Source organism: Corvus cornix, chromosome 3, assembly GCF_000738735.6.
Source record: "Corvus cornix cornix isolate S_Up_H32 chromosome 3, ASM73873v5, whole genome shotgun sequence".
Classification (NCBI taxonomy): Eukaryota; Metazoa; Chordata; class Aves; order Passeriformes; family Corvidae; genus Corvus; species Corvus cornix.
In genome coordinates this window covers 52,749,228-52,775,842 of record NC_047056.1, presented here as the reverse complement: position 1 = coordinate 52,775,842, position 26,615 = coordinate 52,749,228, and the positions used below count along the sequence as shown (strand labels likewise).

Genomic DNA, 26,615 nt, shown 5'->3' with positions numbered 1-26,615 from the left:
GGCAAGGGAAGGTGGGGGAGGATCCCCAGTGCTGGCTCACTGACAGGAAAGATGAGGCAATAGGTATGCCTTGTCACTGCCCTACCGGAATATCCCACCCCTGGCATTTCCAGAAACCTGACAAGATGAGAAACAGTCCACAGGAATCTGGGAAGAAGAAACATAAAGGATGCAAGGCAAAGGCAAAGATTGTTATCTGGTGCAAAGTCTGCCAAGCATCCCCTCTACCACCAGGCTGGTCACTCCTGGGCAGGTCTAGATGGTTATCTAGGACTCTCTCAGGACCCTGTTTGCCTTCAGAGAGTGAACCAGCACACTCTCAGATGGCTCTAGCTACTCGCTGTCCACTCTGAGTCAAAAAACCTAGCAGAACAGTCAAAGCATGGCCAGACTTACTCTGCCTGCTTATAGCTCAGCTCCTCTCCTCTCCTCTCCATCCCTAAGCAAGCCTGAGGTTGTTACAGATCTCAGCTGCCTGGTTCCTCCGGAGGTTGTATATGATCCCAAAGGAGGGCTTTACTCTGCTAACAGCTCACCTGCTGTGCATCACTGGCTAAAGAACTCAGCTGCTGATGCCTTTCAGCCATGCCTCCGATATACCTGGAAAGACAGAGGCATTTCCCTGCAGATCTCTGGCTGTGTCCCCAGAAGCCATCACCACTGAAAGCGGAGTAGCATCCTTACAGAGATGCTGTTCACACAAGTGGGCTTCCAGTCATCTCAGCCCGTGTTTTTGCACCACCACAACAGACACCTTAGCTGAACCACCAACCATGCTGGTGACCGTTTGTAAGGCTGCACGTTATCACTGCACTGAGACAAAAGAAAAATAGCCTTTTGTCTGGGCTTCTAAAACTGAGTCAGCTCCTACAGTGGAGCTGGAGTGTGTACCACTGAGCTGGGGCAGGAACAGAACAGGGGTAAAGGAGAGAAAAGTCTGTGAAGAGAAGGAAGACTTCTGCCAGGAAGTGATCACCTGAGCTCACTGCCAGCAGGTGAGAGAGATGCTCTGATGCCTTTAACACATCCAGTGCTGAAGCAATGACCACCTGAAGTGCTGACATCATCAGCTGTCTTCCTTTTCAGCGTGAAAAAGGTGGGGAACCCACTCCAACTCATTCCAGACCATCCAGTGCCCTTGCCAAACACAGTTCTGTATGAATATTACACGTGTTTTCCCCTTTATTATTACTAACTTTAACCAAATCTTTCACAATTAACATGTTTATATATCTGAAAGCAGGTTTGGTTTTGTGGGCTTCCATCCCAATGCTTCCCCACCCCTAAGTACTATGACAAGGAGTTCCTGATCTACAAAGAACATTTATGTACCCAAAACCTTAGGAGTAATTTGATCAGTCATGTAATTAAATGCCTGGGACAGGACAGCCCAGAGCTCATTGTGCTGCCTTTCAAGAGCAACATTTTCTTCTATACTGGCACCACTTCAACACCCTTTTTTCTAGTACAGGAAACAGCATATTGCACTTGTCCAAATGTGTGCAAGTCAATCTTAAAGTAAATAGTCTCTTTCTATGACCTTGCTGACCTCAGAACCCTGCCAGGGAGGTCAAGAACACTTCTAAAACCCAACCAGCAAATTTCTGATTGTTGCTGTCATTGAAAATATTTGTACAGGCTTTTAGCTCTGCTGTCTTTGTAGAGAGAACTGTGTTTATTTTTAAGTTCAGTTTTTAGCTGCCTTTAAAATGCTTGTCTTTGTTGCTAGATACCAGCCTGAATAAACAATAATAGTAAAACTCCAAAATACTCAGAACAACCTATTAATGATTAAACACAGTCTTCTTAGTCAAAATGCCAATTTGCCAACTCTAAAACCACACCTGTAAAAATCATTCATATAATTCTGTAAGTATAATATCATAATTCTGAATACAGTCTAAGTCATCTTCTTTGCTATGAGGAAATGGGAGTTGCCAAGCTGCAGCTGACTTTTATTCTGCATCATGTTTCATTACCCTCTTCATCCCCAGCCACACAGCAAACAGCTGTTTTAGTCCCTGTATCTTGTTCTTTACTAGGGCCAAGGTGGGGACAATCAGGCACAAGCCGACATATTTGTCACCCAGCTGCCCTTCTTTTGCCAATTTAAACTTTGACACTCAGGGGCATGTTCACACCAAAGGACAGGTCTGTGCAAACTGTGATGGGATTAAGTTCTACTTTAAAAACCAGTATGGTCCCTTTCCTACACAATCAAAAATAGTAATTCCATCAAGCAAGGTGATGGCACTGTAATCACTATAGTAAAACTCAGTGGAATTGTAGTACCATCTTCATGAAGGTGTGAGACTGTATCCGTACATAGTTTTTTACTTCTTTCTACTTCTTTTCTACTTCTTTTACTACTAATTTTCCATGGAATCAGTGTTTACAGAAGTGAGGCGCTGGTAATCAAAAAATTTTAGTTGGAACAGATTGCAAATTAGAAAGGTGCTGCCCTTCAGCTCATTGCACTGGGATGCTGGGCTGGAGCCTGCCCTGTTCACAGAGCGCCCCAGGGGGCAGGGGCTTGTCACTTGTGGAGGTAGGGTTGGAAACCAGGATCCCACCTCCCTGTGGGAGAGCCAGCAGCACTCTCCTTTTAGGTCCAGGCACCAGCCCAGGACTAACCTGAGCATCAAGTACTCCTGGGAGGGAAAAGGGCTAAAGAAAGGGGCTTGTTGAAGCTTCAGTTGAGGAGACATCATCTTGTTGTCAGAGAAGGCACTGAGAATATGCTTTGCTCTCCCAGTGGATTCTTCCATTAGGGGAAAACAGCTACTCTGTAAGAGCATCATCAACATGGCAGATACATAATTGATACCTTCATTTCCCCACTTGCTTGTTCCTTATGTATTTGAGGCCTCCACTAATCCTCTGCTCTCTGTTAATAATGAATGACTGCATTATCGTGGTGCTTAAAGAGGGCTGGCCACAGATCAGAACTTCTTTGTTAAAAGAGCAGTACAGACAAACACCAGAAAGACCATTCTTGTTTCAGTTCCAGGTATAAAATGAAAGACAGCAGCTTGAACAATAGATTTCTGATTTTCATTGACACCTGCTCAGCTGTTGCATTTTAAAAAAAATTTTTAGCTATCCACAAGTCCTTATGACTTTGTTTGCAGCATGTCCCTTTCTAACTATCTCATTGAGACATTGGCATTTTAAGCAATCATAAAATATATCTTTGTTGTCTGTAGGCTAAAACAAAATGCCAACTTGAACTTTTATGTGCCAGTTTAAACTGAACTGCTTTAGCTGGAGTGGGATGAGCATCCCTTGAATTGGAAAGCAAGGACCAACAGAAAAAATACCAGACCCCATCTCCTTCCTGCCAGTGCATTGCAGCACTATACTGCCACATGACCTAACAATATTCATTCATTAGCTTCAGCACACATATTAGGGTTTCAGAGGACACCAGAGGAAATGCCTGTTTGCCTGTCAGCGGCACCTGAGCCCACCCAGTTACTCCAGCATGCATCACTACATGGCTGTCCAGGAAAACCATTCCTTTTTCTAAGTGGTGTTAGGAGTAAGCAGTCATCATAGGCCAGTGAGACATTTTATGCCTTCCAGTTACCATTAAGATGCATTCAGGCTGATTGTGAATCAGCAAAGATATTGATTTATTTACTCTGTGCAAAACCCAATACAGACAACAAGAATAATTTAGCCTGTTTTAGCCAGATTAATGCTGATAGAGATCACTCCCACTGTATGGAATGACATGCTTCACTGAATTTTGTATTTTCTTTAAGACTGTCTTTAAACCCTTAAAAAATTTAGTTTTCATTAAAAAGAAATTTATTATTCCTTATTTATTTAGATGTAAACCAGGCTACATGACCCTTGAGTAATTACAAACCAGAATACAACACACTGACATGAATTACTTAAAAAACCGAATGAAACTGAAGCTGTTCCCGCAATTATCAGGTTTCTTTACTTTTATGATTACAAGTGCCATGACCTTGTTGATACAGATGAATTGAACACAAAAGCTTTACTATTTAGCCACGTGCTTAAGAGTGCCATAATAAGAACGTGATTAAAATAAAAGAGGTGGTGCAAAAAAACCTGAATATGACTGGCAAGCCCAGGACCTACTGCTAGCAACTCCAAGCAGCACTGGAAATTCCAAATCCTTGCAAGTAAAGTATGTACAGCATCAGTCTTCACCAAATTCATCTTTGGCATTATTTAAGCTCTATAAAGCTTTCTTTTTTATACTATTACCAAATGTTTTCCTAGAGAGGGAACATTATGTGACGGAGTGCTCGCCTGTTTCCATCGGTCCATGGGAAAGCAAGCCGTTTCTTAGGAAAGCCCACAGGAATACTTCAGAAATTCCTGCTTGCAGTTTCTGCCTGAGCCGACTGTTTCTCATCCTGGGCTTTCTGCAACTCACCCAGCAGCTGATGCACCCAACAAAGGAGAGAAAAGGCTATTTATCTGCTTAGTTAATAACGAATCAACACATGGACAAAGTGTCCCACAAAGGAATGAGCAATCACTGTTTCCACTGGTGTTACTTCCACAGGGTCTCTCTCCGCGGGTTTGCCCAGAGGTGAGCAGTCCACTCTGGCAGGCAGGACTTGCTTGGGTCTCTGCTCCTCCCACCCAGCAGCCCCCAAAATAGCAGGGATCCAAGGAGGGAAAGGAAAGCAGAGATCCCACGGATGATGGATGATCTTTTCACCATGCTGGTGGGCACAGAGGGAACACTGGAGCCCTGCAATGGTGAGCAGGAGTCAAACCCAGCCCCTGAGCCCCTCTGCAAGGCACAATGTCTTCACAGCCACTCCCCAGAGTTACTTCAGCTGTGTGGTTTGAAACTTGTTGAGCTCCGATCTCAACTGAAGGAGCAGAGGGCCTTCCTGCAATCCCTGGTAATTTACCTCCCTCAGAAAATACCTCCTGAAAAATTCTATGCCATACTGAAGAAAACTGCCTTGGAACTCCACCTCCAGTGAAAAATGCTTTGTATAAGAACAGGTTTTGAAATAGAAAGGTTAATAATTATTCTTTAAAAGAGCACCTTCAAGCAGCTTACAAATAAATGACAGCAACTTTGTTGAGCTTAGCAAGAGGCTGTGACATTTTGGAAATGAAAAGAAGTGATAAAGAGTTTTTCTTGCCTTGAAAAAGGTTCACAGTTTCCCTTAAAACTCCCTCCCACTCTTGCTAACATTCAAGTACTTGGCACACATATTCAACGTTTTTAGACCCTGCACTCACTTTTCACCCTAGCTGGATGCTGAACTTTGGGAGAGAGTGGTAATTTTCACCCCAGGAGAGACTCAAAAAGGGACTGGTGCGTTACACCACACAACTCCTTGCCATGGGCAAGCATTGTCTTTCACATGCTGTGCTCACATAAGCTATGGCAGACCAGGGAAAAACCTGGAATTGTGATGAAACATATATAAGCCACGATAAGTAAAACAGAAGATTTCTGTATTTAGTAGGACATTTTCTGTACATCAATACAAATGAATAATACAAGGAATATAGGTAAGGGCAGCAGCACAGCCTGACTCAGGTTTTTAAAAAAGTGCTAGAAAAGCACCACTAACCTTCACTGAATATTTTCTTGTTCTAGAAGGAATGAAATTAACTAAATCAAATGTTAACTGGCTCTTTTTAATTTTTTTTCAATTCCTGTATAGGATCATGAATAACATACTAAACTGAAAAGCACAGAAATGCAAGTTGTGTCTTACTCAGAGGCTTTTTGACAAACGTTATGACATTTCATGCATTTATGAATAGTGGTCACTGAAAACCAGTTCTGTAAATATTTTCACTTAAATGAAAATACTTTAGTGTCATGTTTGTGCCCATACCAACAGGGCTGTATGCAGCCTTGCATTTGAAAGGCTGCCTTCAGTTTTTGGACAGGCGTCAGCATGAGGAGGAGCAGCCTGGCCAAGCATCCAGCTGGTGACCCACTGGAGCAGCCAGCTAAAGGAAAGGGTCCATGGATTGTGTCAAGGTCCCAGGGAAAACACGATCCTATTTTAGGTAACACCTGCTCTGAGGAGGATGAAAAACCTTCAGATGTCACCTCAAAGATTCCAATCCAAACAGCTCCATCACTAACACTGCCTTCCTACTTCAGTCAGCCTCTCCGCTAACTTAAACTTCCGTCTTTTAAACCACGTGGGAATCAAAGATTTGAGTGGACTTTTAATTATCTTTCATCCCAACACAGACTTTTAGAGCATAATTGAATTTTGTGGGAAGTTTAGCTTTGAGAAAAGTTAAGGAGAAAAAAGTAATGAATAACAAGAAAAAAAAAGAGGGATTACAATAGGACACACATTTTCTTCACACTCAGAGGAAGACAAAAGACTGTATTTCCCTAATTTGCTCATGTGCTATGAGTACCATGGTTTATCACTGATACTGCACATTTTTATGCAGACCCATGCCACAGCAAGGTGCTGGTGGTTGGGAATGCCCCCTGGGTGCTGGGTGTGGAGCTCATGGGGGGATGTACAGTTCCCTTCCCCAGCAGTGGCAGCACTCCAGGCTTAGCACCTGCTCCCCAGGGAGGCAACTGAGCACGGAAAAACACAAATACAAAATATGAATATGCTCTTGTTATTCATGCAGAGGGAAGTGCCTCATTACTAAATACTCTGGAATCCATGGCCCTACATGCTGGGTTTTAGAAAGGACCTTTGACTCCATATAATATTTTAATAAACCCACCGATTTCACAACTAAAACAAGCCAGAGCTTAAAGCCAGAGCTAAATGTACAGTGCTGGAATACTCTTCTTGGTGTGCTTTGGTCCAGCTGTTGAAAAGAATGTAATCTCAATTTTATATGAAGTCATAGTACTTTTCTAGGGTGTATATGGATGTTGTTTTTGTAAGTACAAAACTCTGCTGGTAGGAACAGGTGAGTAATTGGTAAGAATGCTGCAAGGACTATAACTAAAAAACATTATGTAGGCTTTCGTGCAAGGAAAAGTTCTCATCACTAATTTCACTGACATGCACTCTTTTTTTCAGGCAAATACAGAAACACCGGAGGAAATGCAGGGCTGTATCCACAAAACTGAAGGATCCAATTTGCTTCTTATGGCACTCAGAACTGGGGAGGCCCAGAGCAATCCCTGCTATTGAAGGGACTCTTAACCTTACTGTATTATCCTAAACCTGCCTTATTCTACTACTGGGGAGCTCTGGGGAGCATTGTTCTATCTCTCACCTTCTCTCACATACTCTTCCTCCAACTGCAGACAATTGCTACTACCAGACCTCTGGCTTCTCCATTTTAATGGACACAACAAATATTTTGAAAAATTGTCAGTTATCTTGAAAATTGTGCTACAGACATTTACAGCAAAATATAACACAAATCCTAGTCTGATGCTAAAAACTTTGGCAAGTATATGTGACTCCACACATGTGCATCACTCAGTGGGACTTCACCCATAATTCCTGGGTTAGGAAAAAAATGCTCCTGCAAATGTGTCAGAAAAAGAGCCATCAATATGATACCAACAATAAATTCATTGAGATAAACTAATGGTTGCCTTTCTCACCTATCTTTGCGGTAAGCTGCCAGGCTAAAGAGGGCTACTGAAGTCCTCAGAAAAGACTTTTCACTTTGCTACCCATCTCCTGAAGCATCATCTCCTGCACCACCTCAGCATTATCCCAATTTCCCTGCCTTCCCTCTCACCTCAAACACAGTCCTTTTATTCTCACCATGCAAGAAGGACTGTTTTTGTCTCAAAACTTTTGCTACCACTCATTATGATAAAAAAATAAATTAAAAAAAAAAAGCACCAAAAATGGTAGGTGCAAAGATTGAATTATAAAGAAATATACAAAGTAAGACAAAATAAACCTCTCTACATTTGCAAGGTTTCCCTTCATTGACATCTGGACATGTAAGTAATCACTCAAACCAGAAAGAATAGGCTCCATGCTGGTATTTTTTAAATGAGATTGAAGTGCCTGCTATTTGCTTTTAGGAAATGGCTAATTAAATTAGCAGCACTGCATCTGTTCTTCCTTTCCTCTTCCCTCAGTATTATGTGGAATTTACTGCATAAGGAATACAAAATCTAAACTGAAAGAAAGAAACCTCTGGGCTCATATATACAGAGGATGTATCAATTCTTAGGGGGTTAAGAAAAACTCATCTGTGCCACCAGACACCTCCCTGCTGACATAAGGACACCAGTCTCAGTTCTGTCCTGCTGCTAAATACAGGCCCTCAGGGGAAAAAACAGGTTGCCAAACATGCTAACCAGTAGCATTCCCATCCAGGGACTGTCAGGGTGTAATGATGTTATCTGTTAAACCACAGGCAGGCAGGGGCTGAGGAGCCTGTTCCCCCACAAAAGCTAAAGAAAGAGTTAACCACAGCAGTGGGATAAGTCACTAGCTGTCTTCAGCTGATTCCTTCACCATGGTGAACTCACCTAACAAAGGATTTTAATTGTTTATTTGGTTCATCTCACCTTCTGGTGATGTCTCCTGAACTGTTTCTCTTCTGTGGTTGAGGAAACCCTGAATGCAATGTAGGATGAGCTACAGAAAGAGAGAGAGAGATGTTTTCTCTACAAACAGATCCCTAAGGACAGCCGGTGGAAAAGTAAAACCACAAAGATGCATGGCATGACTTCAATCATTTGTGCTCACTTATGTCCATGGTCTGTGACTTTCAGGTCTGACAGACTCCATCTGGAGCCAGGTGGGGGAATAACAATATTTAATTATCACTCAAGACCCACCTTCAGGACTGATTAATGCTCATGGAAGAATTCAGAGTTGGAAGACATGAACTTTTCCAGATCACGCCAGGGTGATTATCTGTGGCCTTTATTCTTACATGCTATCATATCTTGCTAATTTTGAACTGAAGCTGCTGGGAAAGGCTTGTACCTTATCAGGGCTGAGATGCAGTCACTGCAGCCATTCCCAAACTAATAAGGGGTCTATGCAATAGATACAGTGTGCAGCGATAGACATCAAATTTTGCATCCAGCTTCTCCTACTAACTAGAGAAAACTGCCAAGTCCCAAGTTTTGTTAATGGTTTAAAATGTATTGAAAATAATGCTTACCTTTTGCATACTTTCTAGTGGCCTAACCCCGTATTCTCAAGGTTTTTTTCACCATTCATGGATGTCAGCTAGAAAGGTACATTCTTTTTTCCTCTTTTTCTCCTTCAAAAATATATAATCCTAAAGATCCAATACCGACATCAAATACTTTTCTCCTTCAACACGGTTTTTATTATGCACTTCAAGCTAAGCTACAGAGTTTCCAGGTGCATTAAATGTTTCAGAAACACACTGTTCATCTTGCTGGATCTGGCTAAAATATGCTCTCCTCCTCTTCTCCCCCCTTGCTTCTGGTAGCAATGGGAAAATTAAATCAGCAGGAGGAGAAGTGCTGGGGGGGAGTTAAGAGAGAGGTGTTGCTGTAAGTGTCCAAGATACTTGTTTTTTCAGTTTCAGGTTTCTGAGAATTCCCCTAGGCTTTTCCAACACAAACTTTCTTCCTCTTTTCAGAATCATGTTCTCTCTGTAACATGACACAGTTGCATGACAGTACTGTCCAACAAAAAGCTTTAAAAGCAGAGTGACAGTCAGGTAATTTCTGCAATGCTTTGTAGTTAATCTCTCTCTCTTTTTCTTTCTGGCTCATGTTTTGCTACTCTCATTACTTTCTCCTCCAACTAAAGTATATACTGTTTCTACTTGGTCTTTGTCCAGCTCTCAAGAAGTTGGCTTTGTCCACAGTCTAAGCTGTCTACTTTGCTGTTCACTCCCTTGCACAGACACAGTCTTTGTTATGTCTCACTTATTTCTTCCATACCCTACTTCTATGTGTCAAAAGCAGCAATATTCAAGCAAGAATAAACAACAGCATTGTTTTTCCAAGAAATCAAAGCTAGTGTCCTCTCATAAGAGTCAGACCAGCCCTCCAAAACTTTCCTTCAAGAATTTAAGCACAGAAACTACTGCAATTGTTTTAAACCTTGTATGGCTTTTTAGCACTAATTATTAATACAAATATTCTCCTCTTTTTTATCAATCACTCGAACAATTCATGAGAGTAGGAGACTCATGCATGGTGGTATAATGTGTAAGGCAGGAAAACCACTACACCCTTCTCTGTATCAACATAAAAGAGGCCAGATTTGCAGTGCACTAGAACACTGCTTCACATTTGCAGAACAAGAATATTCTTAGCGTCTGTGCCAAAACCAACACTTCCTTCCCCTCAGAAACGCAATAAATCTATAAAACTCCAAGAAACAAACCAGTAATCTTCAGACACATTGAATGAATTTACAGGGAAGGAAATGCACAGCCAGTTCTGAATTATTAACAATGAAATAAATTATAACACATTATAAATGCATAATTTAAACATCTAATTTCTTGGCAATGAACTGTTTGGGTTTTTTTCTCCTCATAAAGACAGCTAGTATCTAAAAATCATTTCCCACCAGCTTAGAGTGACTTTAAGTTGTAACGTGACTCAAATTACTTGATTGTATCCCACTAAATCTCTTTCATAAGCATGCCATGGAAGCGTCATTTCTTTGTTGACTCATCCAGGATCTTGGGGGAAAAAAAAGGGAGGGGGGAAAAAAAGCTCACAGAGATCAGCTTTCAGCCTGGGTGACTTTATATTTCTTGTTATGACATAAATGCTTCAAGTAAGTTGATCTCTGAGGGTTATAAGCAAGGAGAGCAATTGGGAGAAGAGTCACAAACTGGACCCTCCCTTACTACTCACATCACACCACATTTTTAACTCAGGAAGCTGCTGCTGAGTGAAATTCAGTTGTTTGGTGCCCAAGCACAAAATCCCTTCAACAGCAGAAGTGAGAGATGTCTGAGCCATGCTGAGGCTTTCCACGGCCTCATGGGCACACACTGGCCAGCAGCATGTATCCTGGGCATCTCACTCCCTGCAGTATCTGCAGCTGGGGCTCTTCCATGAACTGCTATTGCTCCAGACACCTGTGCAACAACACTTACACAATTATATTGTTAACCGGGATACGCCAGCAGAGGCTGCAGTCAGACATGGGCACTGACACACGACCCTGGTCTCCCAGCTCCTGGTTTGAGAGGGAAGATCACTGGTGCACCCAACTGCAGCAGGCTGAGCTGAAGGCAGAGACTGGCTCTTATAATCACAGAATGTTTTGGGTTGGAAGGGACCTTAGAGATTATTTAGTTCAAAACCCTCTGCCACGGGCAGGGAGCCTTTCACATTCTGGCTTCCAGGCTCTCATTGCTGTAAGTTTGTTTCTTCAACACACCATCCTCTTCAGTGACAGGCTGCCCTCCCATGAGGTTCCCTGGGAATTCAGACCAAATTTCACTCATGACAAGTGCTATTTTGCTTAGTTGATCTGAATACCTGAAGTCGGAATCCAGATTACTTTCCTTCTGTTGCCTGCCCTTGCTCTACAGCCATGCAGGCAGAAGGCACGAAGAGCCAGCCCTGTCTTCCTCCTCAGCAGAAAGGGTCAAGTGAAACAACAATAATTTTAGTGTGCAACGATGTTGCAAATCTCAGAAATAAAACCAGGGTGATAAATCCCCAGACAAGAGTGCACTTTCTGAGCTGAGCTTCCAGCAATAAAGAAAAGCTCTTAAGCTTGAAAAAGAGTCCCCGTGTGTCACCAAGTCTTGTCAGCAACATCTTAAACTGAAAGTGTAAATTATGATAGGAGTGAAAACATCAAGTTTCATCATGTATCAGTTATTCTAATTGTGCAAATCATTTGCTAAAATCAATAAATATTAGAGATTGTCTGTATTTTTTGTGAATTATCTCTAGATCATAAACTACATGATCTGTTTGCACAGATCATGCAGTAGCCCAGGCTCTAAAGCCCAACCAGCATCTAAGGCCTCTGCACCATTCTTGGACTTTTACTGGGCAACAAATTAAAATATTGTCCTGGGTTGCAGTGTATTCTATTACCATCCCCATCAGCTGTTGAAATCAGGTGGGGCAGTGTTTCCTTGCCTCCTCCCCCCAGACTATCTTTCTGTTAATGGCCCATCATTGTCCTGCCGCCTGACTCAGAGATAACTCCCTCCGGACTATCTTCTGTTAATGAGCCTAATCAACACTTGGCCTCATGACTCATTACCCCATTGTGAGATGCTCCACCCAGAGGGAGGAACCAAGCATCCCATCGTGGATATAAGCTGAGGCTGAACACCAGAGACACCGGCTTCCCACTGGATTTCCAGAGGACAGGAGCTACACAGCCACCACTGGACTTCCTGAGGAAGAGCAGATTCTTTTACTACAGGATCACTGCTTCAGAGGACTGCAGCCACCATTCTACCAGACTGCTACCACCACCCTGCCTAACAGGGCGTCAGGTTGTACCTTGACTCTGTCAGTTTGACAGTGTTTTCTTTTACCTTTTTTTTCCCCTTTTCTTTAATTTCCATTAAATTGTTATTCTGACTTAGTGCCTCCCACTGGTTTGTTTTCAAACTAGTACAAATACTCAGATTCAGAAAATACAAAAGGAATTAAATAACACTGAAGTGACTACGGTGCATCTACCTGATAAGATTTTACTGACAGTTTGGGCAGATGGTCAAGAGTGAAGACATCTTGAAACACTAATTTAAAAAAGCACATTCTCGGGGGTGAGGAATGCAGGCTGATCTTTGGGAACAGAACTGGTTTTGCTCATATTGTTTCAAATGTTAGGACAGCTGTATCACAGCCTAACTGCTAGGCAAAACATCATTCCAATTCATATGAAACCAATGCAGGCATCAGAGAATAAAAAGGCAACACAGCCCTTAGCTTTTCATACAAAACTTCATTTTCACAAAGCTGTCATTGACACAGATTTGGTATCAACACTCCAATGATCTGTCATTCTCGTTCTACTTACATGCAACCTGACAGCATAGCCTATACTTCCATACAATGATGGAGCAACCATAGCTCCTCATTTCTCCCTAGCCTTTTCCCACTTACACTGATTATCACAGTTGTACAAAGCAGCTAGAAAACAAAAAGGTAAATAAGACTTCCCCTTTGGACAGAGACTTTATTTCCAAGTGTCCAAAAGCCAAGTCAGGGACAGAAGAAATTCATATTCCTACACAGCGACCTTGTATCAAGCCTTGCAAGAAACTCAAGTCTTAAATCAAATTTCCTAATAATGAGCTGCCATATGATTAACAGATGTTAATTTCATGGTCTTTGCTGACTGCTAGTTGTGATAGCTTTAAAACTTAGTTTGATGGGCATGTTGTTAAAAAAACTATCACACTAGTCCAAACCACTATGTGGACTACAAATAGGCAAGGTTTAAATACACATATTGTAGTATCTAAACCCAGAAAAAAAAACCCCAAACCCCGAGCAGAGGACACACAGCCCTGTCACCCATGTGTTTCTGGACAAACAGTGAGAAGAAAAAGTAGTCCATCTTCACACCCTGCATCACCTGGACATCCATGGTGATCTTCCTACCTAGTTCCTACCGAACCGTTTCATAAGACACTACAGGAAACAGCACGCTCCGGACCCCACCACAATTTTACATTTGCCCAAAAATACACTTAACAGTGTAGGGGTTGTAGAGTTCACATATGGGGGGGGGATATAAATTACTCAGTGTCAGTCTTTGATTTTGCTTTGGGGGCATGAGAAAAACTAACAAAAACACTCCTCATTATCTGCCTTCTTTCCCTGCTGATCGTTTTTAGTCACAGTTTCCTCTGGCTCAGCAGGGGCACCAACAGCCAGCCTCACTCTCTGGGATCTGCTGGGGGCAAAACAGACCAGAGCTACTGCTGCCTGTTATAAGAGTAATTTTATCATCACCAGCTAACTACCTCCTTTCTTTTTTCCTATGCCTAGCACTGGCCCTACTCGAAAATAAATCCTTTTGTATCAGAAAAAGAACAGGATCAGGGATCTGGCTTGTGCCAGCTAGAGAAGACAATGCATAGACAGTTCAGAAATGACTCCTCCATATGGGACTGAATGGCAGCTAGTTGGGGTATTTCTGCATATCAGAAATATTTTTCTAGCCACTGTTACAATTTTAATACAATGGGCAGAAATAAGTTCTGGGAGCAGGCTGTTTGCCGAAGTATTTTAAAAAACCCATCAGTGATCAACCCAAGGCATTAAGAGCACTTGGTATTGTGTTTTAAAACAATTCAGTGAAAAAAAAATTCATACCAGTTTTGATTCAAAGTATTTTTCTGCAATGCTACATTTTTTTAAATCTCCAAAAGCATCAGTGTCCAGAATGAATAAAGAACAACTTCAAGGAGAAACATATAAAGAAAGATATAAATGTATACGTCTTTTCAGTTTTTAATAGGCTGGACTGTCATATGGTGCAAACACCGATGAGGATTTGAGAGCTCTTTGGTTTCCTCCTGGCTATCTCAGGTGCTGTCCTGTTTCATTGTGATCAGTTTTCCCATTCAAATCGAGGAATACTATAAAAAGGACTGGAAAGCATTTTGAAATCTGTACCAGAAAACACCACCTAAGGATAAGGCCATATTACTCAGGAGCAGTAAGAAAGCCAAGGAAGAGGAGCTAGGAAGGAAGGACAACTGATCCCAGGGGTGGCTGGGATCAGTTGTCAGTGGGGCTTAGCACAGGGGGCTCAGCAGGAAACAAGATCTTCCATGAGCTTTTCATCTGGGGAAGTATTGGAGTGGTCATCTGAGAAGACAACCCCCACACAAACACAGGCAGCCAGCAGGGCTCGGCCCCTGCCCAGGGGCGCTCCTTCTCCTCATGGCAGATGAGGAAGCTGATGATTAACACTGCGAACAGGTGATTAGTGGCTACCAAACATCAGCACACGAAGATATCTCAGTGACACGGAAGGTCACATACCCTGGCAGCTAAACAAGGAGAAATCCTGGTCATCCGTGAAGCGGCCTCAGAGGGAGAAGAGGTGAGACCTGTTGAGCACGACACCTTTGTTTCCACACACACGCGGTCCCTGTGGTGGGGCTGGTCCCCGGTGTCCTTATTAGACCCGTGCTCTCGGCCGTGTCCCAGGGTGCAGGCTCAGGGTGCAGCCTCCTCTGCAGCGAGGAATTGCTGCAGCTGAGGAGCCGCGGGGGCACCGCTCGGCTCGGGCGGATCACAGAGCCTGCGGCAGCACGCGCACCTCATATTCCACAAACATGCTACACTTAAAAGTGTGCGCGATTTCTTTTTCTATAAATAGTGATTCATTCCACACACATTCAGACCCTCACCAGCAGCACAAATCAGAATCATGGCACTGGGTGCATGATGAGACCTACGCTTCCAGCAGTTGCCATTGCTTTTCATATTTCAGCTCAAGAAACACAAGCATCAACTTTTAAATAGAGCTCCTGCAGTTCCCATTAGTAGCAGGCAACTTCATGGCTACCCATTCTGTCTGAAAACATGGACTTTTTATAACTTTGACTAGGTGTCCAAAATATCCACTCAATCAGCCTGAAGTCTGAGGCAGATTACATACTTAATTAACCCAAATTCTGGAGATGTCACAACTGTAGTCCCATCTGACAAGACTGGTAGAGTGAAGAAAGAGTTTCCCAAAAAGCTGACAAGCTTTGGATAGAAGTTTAGCGGCAAATGAAAACAGTACACCTTTACACTGTACTTATAACTCTTCCATAACTTACAAAAGCATAAAAAAAGCGGGGAAAAATGAATAGGATTCCCAGCACAGTCTTATGAGGGTTCAGCCTCAAAGTCCCCAATCAATTTAAAACTCAGGAAAAAGTATAAGGAAGATGAGGTTCTCGGCTATGAATGTCCTTTGTGGCTATGGACAAGTCATTTGGGGCTTCATATCAAATGAAAATTACCATTTCATCTCAATAGCTCTGCTTTCCACTCTTTCAAGTGCAGCAAAACCTGAAATGACCAGCTGACAGGTGTGTTGGGAGTAGTTTACTGCACATCTAAGTGCTTTGAAATGCCTTCCTGTAAAGTGCAATGAGTTTCAAAGTTCTTCCACTTTTGAAAGGAAAAATAGCCAGAGGAGAAAAATCAATTTCCTTTTTAAACACTTTGAAAATTATTACTCTGAGGGCTTTTCTGTACATTCAGAGTCATAGTGGACTGAGTCAGGATGAGAATTTAAGTCTGTGGCTGACCATCTCCATGTCCAGCTCCTCAGGTACAGGAGGGCTTGCTCTCAACAGCACCCTCAGTAAGGCTCACAAGCAGCTACCAATGCAGAGCACTACTGGAATAACTTCTTTTACTAGACGAGTCTTGGAATTGCTCCATGGATAACCAATTAGTTTGTTTACCAACACGTAGAAGTGCTGAAGCAAATACTAGTTTTCCATTTCAGTTCAGGATTACGACAAGGTTGCCCAGTTAGTGCAATTACAATTCCTCTGCACAGACACAGGTGAAGCTGCTGTTTCCTTGTCCATGAACAGGAAATCCCATAAAGCCAAGAGAGATGAAAAGGAGCAGTCTGAGAAACATGTTCACTTCTGACCTATGAGAATCATTTCACCGAGTGCCAAGGTCAACAAACAACAGGATCCTACCAGTGACTGCTTTCATCTCATGGGGGGAGCTGGGTGGGAAATGGTTTTCCTGTGCTGTTGAAGTACATTTTCATACCCTTGAAAAAAACTGTGGGTCTGTAAAAGGATGAAATGCAAGCCAGACAGTTTGTGCTCTGTTTCTGCAAAACGCATGTGAGGAGAGAAACTCCCCCCCACCCCAGAGTAAACAGCCCTACAGATTATGTCCTTGGCACAGCAGGTCAGGACAGGGATCTGACCCCAGCCTTCAGCTCACCCCACTGGGCACCCCAACCAGTGGGACAAGAGTTTCCCGGGACCTTCCCTTGGCAACTTGTCCTTCCCCTTCAAATACCCTCTGCTTGTGCTCCACACTCCATGCTGAGCTGCCTGACCTATTCCTAGGAACACTAATAAGGTCTGTTTTTACTGGAAATTTTATTCTTGACAAGGCGTCTCTACTCAGGAAAAAACAAAAATCTTTTTCCACCTAACTAGTTCTGCTTTGAAATGTTACCTTCCTGATATGCTGACCGTGTCTCCACTGTTTGTTTCTCTGTGCTACGGCTGGTACTGAACTACCAAAGAACAAATCCAAAAGAAAAAAGAAAAAATCCAAACTGAAAAAAGTGCACAGCTCTTCTGCCCTTTGATAAGCTGTAGATCAGAAAGTAGAAGTGATAGCTTTTGCACACGATGGCTGATAACCCCCAAAAGCACTGAACTCCAGCCAGTAAACGGGGAGAGAGCACGTTAAGTCCTGCCAGGCGTGCGAAAATCGGAGAAGAGGAAGGAAAACAAACAAGGACAGTATGTGCTCCCCCTTATCCACGTATCTATACTGTCTTCCCAAGCTCCTGTTGCGACTGATGTTTGTTCACATTTTCTAACCATGGCAAATAAACAAGCTTTAAAAACTATCTAAATGACTGGAAAGCTGTAACCTAGGAGAAGGAGCAAAAGCTGCCTATGGACACTGACCAGGCAATCCAAGACCTGCTTTGCTGCCCATCTACCACACATAGTTATGGGAGATGATTAAAGCCCAGATCCTCCTGTCCAAAACACTTCAACACTCACTCACATGCAGCTGATGGCAGACTCTAGCAAGATGGTATTGCTAAAGAAAGTTCCAGCGGAGTACGAAAATCTGATTCTTCCTCTCTTTATAGGCATGCTAATCCATCTGGTCTGCCCAGTCGAGAAGGACTTCTCAATTTTATCATTAGGGCTCAGTTCTGCCCTTAACCCTATAGGAAAGTGACACTAGGACCTTGATTTGTTTAAGTACTTCAACATATATTTACATTTCCAAGAGTAAAGCCTTTAATTTAAACGAAATCTTAAAAAAGCCCAACCCTTCAGGACACTGGCTGACGTTCATCCTGAGTATTTCATTATGTATATATTTTATCTCTTCTAGCACTCTGTGACGTTCAGGAAAAATCTTTTACGTTAGTTTGCTACATCAAACCACGTTCACTTTACCATTCCAGCCGAAGGCCCCACAGTGATTTACTAGTGGTGCCCTCCCCTGCGCGGAGCCAACAGCCCCTCTGAGCCCTGCCGGCACAGCAGGGCTTGTAGGGCAGGGTCTGAGCCCTCCAGGCTGGCATGGCTGGGGGAAAAGGGAGTAAACAGGCAAGCAATTCCTCACAGCTGCTTTTGTGTGGCTCACTGAGGATCTGAATGCACTATTGATTCCATAGCACTAAAACAGATTTGTAGCCCCTGCGTGTGCAAGACAGATATCTCCTTCAACTCTAATCTCTAGCAGCTGTCAAAGACTTAAATGGCTTGTAGCTGCCTGGCACGCCAAAATCAACGAAGATTTTAGGCCTGCTTGCCTAAAGGGCAACCCATGGAACAGGAACCAATGGAAGTCATTCTCCTGCCCTGATCACAGATGGACAGGGCCTCCCAAACTTCACAATGGATTAAATGTCCAGACCATGTCAGTAAAACAGACTAGAGAAAGATGACTGCACCCCCAAGAATCCATGCCACCCAGAAACCCTCTTGCCCCTATAGTTTCTTGTTGAGGATATAGCCTCCCAACAATTTCAACAGCAATGAAAGTGCAGTGGGATTACTCTTCTGTGAAACCTCCCAGAGGCACTACCACTGTCTCATCCCAAACTGCAGTGCTCTGAAAATTACTTAAAGATACTTAAAATTTACTTGGCAATATTGAGGCAGCATCATCGTAACTTACATCTTCAGATACCCGTCTCTTACAGCTCCTGATTGAAAATTTTGGTTTCAATTAGGAAAGAATTCAACTGTGACTTTTTTTCTTTGAGGTAAAGCTAGAAATTCAGCCCAATTATTGTCCATTATCATCCAGCCAAGTGAACACAGGCAACCACAGTTATCCTTAGTCAAGATACAAGCCTCCCCTAGGCAAAACGCTCTCAACAATAAACTTTTGCATTTGAGAGTTCAGTCACTTTTTTTGTACAGGAAGTTTAACAAAAATTTTTAACTGGTCCATCTGTTTCCTTACATCTGCTTCCTGATGCCTACCTTGAAACAATCCTAACACACTGGCTGCCGGGTGAAACCTTCAACAGGATGGTGACATTTATTGGAAATGGTCCAGTTTTGCTTTCATGCAGTGTTTGACAGGTGAGAAAATCATCCAAGGTTTTGACTGGGATGGTGTGACTAGGAATATAATGGTGTTTGTCTGAAAATTATGTGTTAATACTAAAACTATTCTCTATAACGGCCATGAAGGAAAAACAAAAGGGGAAAAGAGAAAGTTTGTTGCACTGTCTCCTATTTGACAAAACATTCCCACATTAACAGTAATAAGCAAATTAAGGATAAAGTTCAGCCTTCAGCATTAAAGTCCACAACGGGATTTTGTATTTTTATTTTCAATGGATGTAAAGGAAACAGGCGTTGAGGAAAAACAAGCATGCAGGAATTTTGCAGGAAACGTCAAACCTCTCTGAAGTTAACTTAGATTCTACATCCTATTATTGCGGGAAGAGACCCACTCTGTTTTTCAGTAACTAAAACACACCAGGTTATCCTAACATGCCTCCAAACAACATTCCCAAGTAGCTTGTACTATCGTCAAAAAGTTGCAAACAGCCAGGACTGCTTTACTGGGGGAAAAAAAACCGAAACAGTTCCACTCACACGCTATTTATTTATTTTCAACAGTCTGCTTACACATAAAAAGTACTGGAGCTAAAAGCAACCAGCTGGGCGGGTCACTAGCCGCGCTCCTGGGCGAGGTGCCAGAGCTCCTTCCCTTCTCTTTCTCTACGAAGGGGAAGCCTTCGTACTTACTTATTTAATAACGGGGAAAGAAGGAGCCCCGAAGGAGGTGGGAGGCACAGCGGAGCCTCTCGCCCCCCGGGGGCAGCCGAGCCGGGCAGGGCAGCGGGCAGAGCGGCCGTCCCTCCCGTCCCGCTGCGCTCCGAAGGAACGGGGCACTGGCGGCGGCCCCGGCAGCGCGGGCACCGCTCCGCCGGCCCGGGAACCGCGGCTCCCCCGCCGCCACCACGGACCCCGGCGGGAGCCCCCCGCCCCGCCCCGGTACTCACCGCCGGCCGGCTCGGGCAGCGTGGAGACCGAGGTCTGGCCCATGGCTTGGCCGGGAGGCGTTCACGCCGCCCGCGGGGCGCGCAGCCTCCGCCGCGGCTGCTCCCGAGGGAACATCCCGGTGCTGGCCGGGCCCGCGCTCCCCGCCGGCTGGCGGGGGGCGGCCGCTCCGGCTGCGGGCCGGCGGCTGCCCGTCATCCCGCCGAGCTGCCCGGCCGCCGCCGCCGCCGCGGCCCCTCCGCCCCCGCCCCGCCTCGGCCCCGCCCGGCCGCGGGGGGGCCGCGCGCCGCTCCCGCACCGGCCCCGCGCGGATCGCAGGGGTCTTTAATAAATTAAACAACAAAAAAAAAAAATCAAAGACAGAAAAACCCGCCTCTTAGTTACACGGAGTTTGGGGAAGGACGGTGCGCAGCTGGCGAGGCTTCCCGCGCTGCTGGAGTCCCGGTCCCTGCCTACCCCCGCCCTCCTCCAAAACGTTAGTCCAGAGACGGATTTATTCCCACCCCCTCTCATCCCCTCTGAAGGTACAGGGGAAACTTGAGGCAGCCGCAGGGAGCGATCCCATCGCCCTGCTTGAGGTGCTTCACTGCTGGCAGCAGTTCTCAGGGCTGCGCTGCCGCCACGAGTGGAAAAGGAGCGCCCGGGCAAGGCACGGGGTCCTGACCAAGCTCGTTTGGCTGTGACTGAGGTCTGGAAAAGTGCCCGACCCTCGCCACACTCACAGGTACATAATCGAAGACAGGACTACTTTTAATTTTGAAAGAAAGAAGATAGTCAAAGACAGCAGTATCCAGACAGCAGTAGTCTGCCCTAACAGGTGACAAGAAGGGACAGAATCAACTGGGCAAACTTATGGGGAAGATGGGGGGAAATAGAGATCGTGCATGTAGCACTAGAGCAAAAGGAACAAAAGATTCATTTGTCTTCCTTAAAGCATAAGCATCATCCAAGCAATGATACAAGCTTAATGTTAGAACAAGTTACCAGTGGTAAAAAAAAGAGAGAGAGAGAGAAAAAAAGAAAAATATTAAAACCCCCATAAACGTGAGCACCAATAGCTATTACTATGCAGTATCTAGAAATAAGCAGGGAGATGCATATATATCACAGGAGGACACTTGAGACTCACCTAAAGAACACCTATTAGCAAGAAATGGTGAAATTATTATTTTTCAGTGGTCTGGGAATCCTAGAGGAAAATCCTAAAGGGGTTGAAGTGATATCTGGCTGGATGATCTTTGCACGTGGTGGCACTGTGGTGGTGCTTCAATAGATGGGCAAGTGTGTTAGTGTGGGGCCCATACCAAGGACACAAAAGGAGCACAAGAAGTTGCTGCTGCTCGAGTGGTAGGCAGAAGAATTGTGGTTGTCAGCTAATGCATAGAGGAGACTACAACAAATGCTAGTTTTTTATAGAAAATAGGTCCTGGTAAACAGATCTTTTATTTCCTCATTTTATATGATTATGCATTAAATTGCCAGAGGCTTGAGTTTAATAGACTTCTGCTAGGTACTTGATTTAGTAAGAAAGTAAAAAGTGAGTACAACACAGAATTAATAATGCACAAACAGATGAGGAACTAAATGAAATTGTCCAAGCAGTACTAGCATTTAATGAGGATGTTTCTGTTGGTGAGCTGCAGGGAGGCTCTTCAGAGTTTTCATCAGGAATCTAGAGAAGTATTATTTCAAACAGCTTTAAAAAGACTAAGTACATTACCACTGACAGCAAATTTAGACAGAATAAGTAGATAATGTGATAATAGAGTGATAATGAGGACAAAGCAATCACAGAGTTATCTGGATTATTTAATAAACTCAAGTCTTTTAAACAAGTAAGTTTCAGTAGGGTCAAAAAGAGAAAAAGGTCAGACTTGCAGGATGGAACGACACTACCTACAGGGCCAAGGAATGTATCTTAGAAAGTCACTCCGTATGGGAGCTTGGAGAAATTCAGCATGAACTCCTAGTGAGCTTATGATGGTAGAAAAGGGATTGATATGTACGTACAGATGTGCAAGTAGAAAAAGGTAGGTAGAAACCCTATTACATCATTGTGCTTTTTATCAGACAAAAAGTGCTGTCCCATATCCTGTGCTGTTGTCCCTTAAAAAATGCTGTGTGATGTGAGACACCTGGAAAGAGATCCACAAGGTAAGATGGAAATTGCAGAAAGTGCTCTCCAACAAAAGGTGTGAAAAAAGCCAATGCACTTGGGAAAGGCAGATGTTGCATTTTAACTTAACATGCTGTTGCAAGGAAAGAACAGCATTGCAACAGTCCTGGATGTTCAAGCACTGAGGGAAGGACCATTTGTCTGACATCCCCAAATCCAGGTTCCATACAAAGCATGGTGTTGAAGATAATCAAGTGGGGCTTATACAGAGAACCAGGCTGAATTGTGCAGTGGGAGTCAAGGTAGATGGCCTAATGGTCCCTTTGTCAGCCCAAGGAAAGGCTCCCAGAAGGGCAGCTTGTGGAACAGACAACTTCTGTCGTTAATTTCTCTGGATTTTTTTTGCATGCAATTTGGCACTTTTTTTTCTTACCTTAAAAAGTATTTTTAAAGAGTTTGTTTTGAGAAACTTGAGTTACCTCTTTGGAATCACTTGTAAACAGGAACATAAAAGTGTTCCTGTCTGCCTCTGGTGGATCTCATTAATTTTATCAAAGGAAATTGTGTTCCCCTCTTGCGTAAAAGCCCAGTTTACAATGCAAAAGTGTATACCATCTGTCTGCAGTGGTTCACGTGAAGTAATGAAGTCCTCAAAGTCAACTCGTGAGCTAAATAAATGAAATCTAGTTACCACATCCTTCATGTAATTGAAGTAGTTACCAATTTCTTTTGGTTTAGTTGTTGTGTTTGTTTCTGTTTTTTTTTCTTCCTAGGTTAACTGCTGGTCGTGACTTTCTTTTCTATGAATTGTAAGGGAAACTGGGCTGTTGAAAGATACATTACATTTCTCGTATGTGGAGCTATATTTATGCAATTGCCTCCATGCAAAGAGATTCTAACACCCTGCTGACATTCACATATGAGCATCCACACAAAATACACACATTTAATATTTGGTTGCCTGTATACTTTTATTCTGCAGTATGATAGAGGTGTTCTCATCTGTGCATTAAGTTTCTTGCCATGTTCATAAGTGGCATGGAGAACAGTTAAAAGCTTAAGGATATAACAAGTGATTCTAGCAGAGATTTGAGATTACAATTGCATAGATAGAATACATTTTAGGATGTAGATGATTTGATGATATCTTAGGCTGTATATTCCACTTTGCATCTAAACAACTAAGAGGATAAGACACACAAACAGACTGCCCAGCATTCTGCAGTATTGTAGTCTTCTGGGCTTTCTGGAAACCCACAATTGCAAGCAAAGCAAAAATAGGCAGGGGAAATTAAAGTGAGAATTTCAGGATTAAAATTTCCATGACCATTCTATCCAGGGCTAGTCTTGTACTGAAGGAAATTCTGCGAAAAGATGCTAAAATATGTGTGTCTTCTATCAGGTGGGGAAGCAGCGGTTCAGCTGATGGGTACAAGAGGTGCCAGTAAGTCATGCCAGGCTGTTCTGACACAGCAGCCTCAATGGGGTTCCTGGACCCAGTGTCCCAGTTAGATCTGAGACTTCAGTGTGAGTAATAACATCTGATTGCTTCATGCTACACGCACAGCGCTTTTCTTCCTCCAAAGTTATCATGTTGAGTACCATAGAGAGTACTCTTAAAGAGACACTGCTGACCCTCAAGAACTGAAATATTCTACCGAAAGGAAAAAAAATAGATTCTTCATGGATTTTGGAAGTGTTTGTAAACTAGAATGTCTCACTTGTTGAAATGGCTGATACAAGGTCTCGTCGTGGAAAATGATGTAAAACTTCCAAAATCTTCCGAAGTCAGAATGAAATAATACTCACAATAATCTATTTCACATATGAAAGGGCAAATTCCTTCCTCTAAGTAAAGCTTCAAAGACAATTCTATTTCAGTGTGTTTCCCATACTGGGATGATGGATGGCAATAGATGACCTACAACTTGTAGGATGTTGTTGCCCAGTCTTTATAAAGTCTCATGTAAAGAGGCATTTTAGAAAGGTGAAATTGTATTACTATTCCCTCAGTTACTGTGATTAATTTATGGCCCTAAATATAACAGAAGCTGTAAGGAGGGGTGATCCCATTTAATCCCAGGATTCGTAATGCAGGACTGGCAAACATGTAACAGGAAAAGACTATTGTCCAGGTGCTTATTAAGAAAAACCAAGAGGATGGCACTGAGTCCAGAGCAGAAATGATCCAAACAGGTCATTTCTTGTGTGGTCCACCCACTCACAGCTCCTGCAAGTGTGCAGAACTGCTGGAAGATGAGCAGCACGGTGTCCAGCAGGCTGCAGAGCTGAACGATACAACAAACAAAGCAAAGGTCATGGCATGAGAAAACACAAACAAGAAGCCAGGTCATTTTACAGTCATAGTCACACTAAGGTTTGTAACAATGACATTGAATTCGTACCTGCCTGTAGAGAACCTGCAGTTATTAAGGGGAAGAATTTGGGGAGGGTACCACCAAAATCTCTTTGCTTGGGACTGAAGAATCAGCTGTGGTTGAGCGAAAAGCTAGTTCTGTTTTCTGTGAAACTGAATGAAGTTCTTAAACGCGCGCTGTCAAAATAAAATCACAGGCCATATTCATGGATTATACTGGCATTGTGTTAGGAATTTAGGCCATTTCCTTTTAATAACCAGGGACTTTTTTAATAACCCTAGATTATTCTCTCATTTGAAAATATTTTAAAATATTTTTATGTGTCCTTTTTTAACTTTTAATGGCTTACCGATGCTGTCTTCACCAGTGTCACCTCCCATTTTCAGTGCCCAAGTATAAGGCAAAAATAAAAGAACTTGACATCTTCCTTAAAAAAGAGGCTGTTGTTCTTGTGAGTGATCATCACCAGTCTTCCTCCCACAAAAAATCCCATTGCACATACTGTCTACATAGTAGAATGGAAGGCAACTATACAGAACTGAGAGGAGCTTCTGTAGTTCAGTCTCTAAATTTGGAAGCTAGAGGTTCAAAACTTCAGATCACAGGAGTTAAAATGCAAATAAGGGTTATTCTGATTAAAACATACAGCAGAAATTTCTTGGATGAGATTTGCTTGTTCACGTTAAGATTGCACTGGGTGATGGGTAGCAAGGCTGTTACCTGTGGAAGATCTGAGGGGCTCAGACTCGTTTAGTATTCAGGTGATTTCGACTCCTGTTTCAATGTCTGTTCTTACTTATCCTTACTAGCACTTTGCCATCACAGGCAAGAAAAACAGCACAGCTGCGCAAACTCATTCCTGGTGATTTGGCACAGACAGGTTTTCTTTCTGCTCACAAATTATCGGCAAATAGGTTCTGCACTTGCTGTTTGCTACCCTAAATTATTCACCATAACAGTTTGCAAGCCAGTTTTGAACACTGGGAAGCAGGTGAACAATTCATGGCCACAGGAGTTCAATAATTTATTACCCAGGCTCTGTGCTAGGTGCCCTCAGCCATGGGCCTCTTTGTGCTCTCTGACTCAGGGGTTTTGCCTGAACCTAGAGGAAACTTGCATAAAAACACATCGATATGGTTTTAAATGGTTAGTAATGAATGCTTATGGATCTACTTGTGTGGTATTATCATCTGATCTGTGGCTTTCTTTTCTTGTACCCTTTAACTTAACATTGCTCTTTCCCATATTAAGTAACTCCTTGGCAAGTTGTCGTAGGAATGACTTCTACAGCCTTGAACATTTGCAAGTATGTTGAAAAATCTCCATTGTCATTTTAAAACCAGTTTTCAGTTTCTGTGGTACTGTAGACACTGGGCTTTTAAAGTAATTTACATACTGTGTGTGGCTGAAAGGCAGAAAATAGAAAGAAAATGGTCCCAACACAAATATTCAGTGAGTCACGGGGAGCAGATCTACTCCTCTCCTGTGCATATTCCTCAGCTTCAGAAACTGCCCTACGCCCCCACTGTGCTTTCTTCCTACATTTCAATTTCTACATGCTTCATCCCTGGCCAGTTCTGTTCCACAATGTCTTTCAAAGGTGTTTTCTTTCCCTAATGTTCCTTAAAGGCAAATTCTAAAACTTTATATTCCCCTGAGATTTTTGATTTTTCCCTCCATCCCACAGTTGTTGCTAATGTTTGTTTACTTTGCTTGTGATTGATCTGGAGTCAGTTCCCTTGCTTTGCTTCATCAAACCTGGGCTATGCAGGAACCTTCATTTTCTCACAAACTCAGAGTATTTCACTAATTATTTGGCGGACTATTACTTTCACATCTATTGTTTTAAAAATTATCAGCTGCCTAAAGACTTCTGATATAAGTAGTAGAAGTGGTGTAATGCAGATTTTGGAGAACTACTTGCGTAATACTATGAAAGTGAAAAAATGACAGATTAATCAGACCCATCTGACACTAAATGTTGGAGTTTTAAAATTTGAATT

General features: G+C 43.0%; 1 protein-coding gene across 5 annotated transcripts in view; it reads right to left on the bottom strand.

Moving 5' to 3' along the window:
* The window catches only part of PHACTR2 (phosphatase and actin regulator 2), a 132,858-nt gene that overhangs the window by 55,509 nt on the left and 50,734 nt on the right, over window positions 1-26,615 (bottom strand). Inside the window, exon 1 of one of the 5 annotated variants that reach the window (XM_039568419.1) lies at window positions 20,121-20,287. The exons of the other annotated variants lie outside the window; for them this stretch is intronic. Within the exon in view, the coding sequence (XP_039424353.1) occupies window positions 20,121-20,163 (43 nt within the window). The 5' untranslated portion in view covers window positions 20,164-20,287. Of the gene's footprint in view, window positions 1-20,120; window positions 20,288-26,615 lie in introns of those variants that run through there. 5 annotated transcript variants of the gene reach the window in all.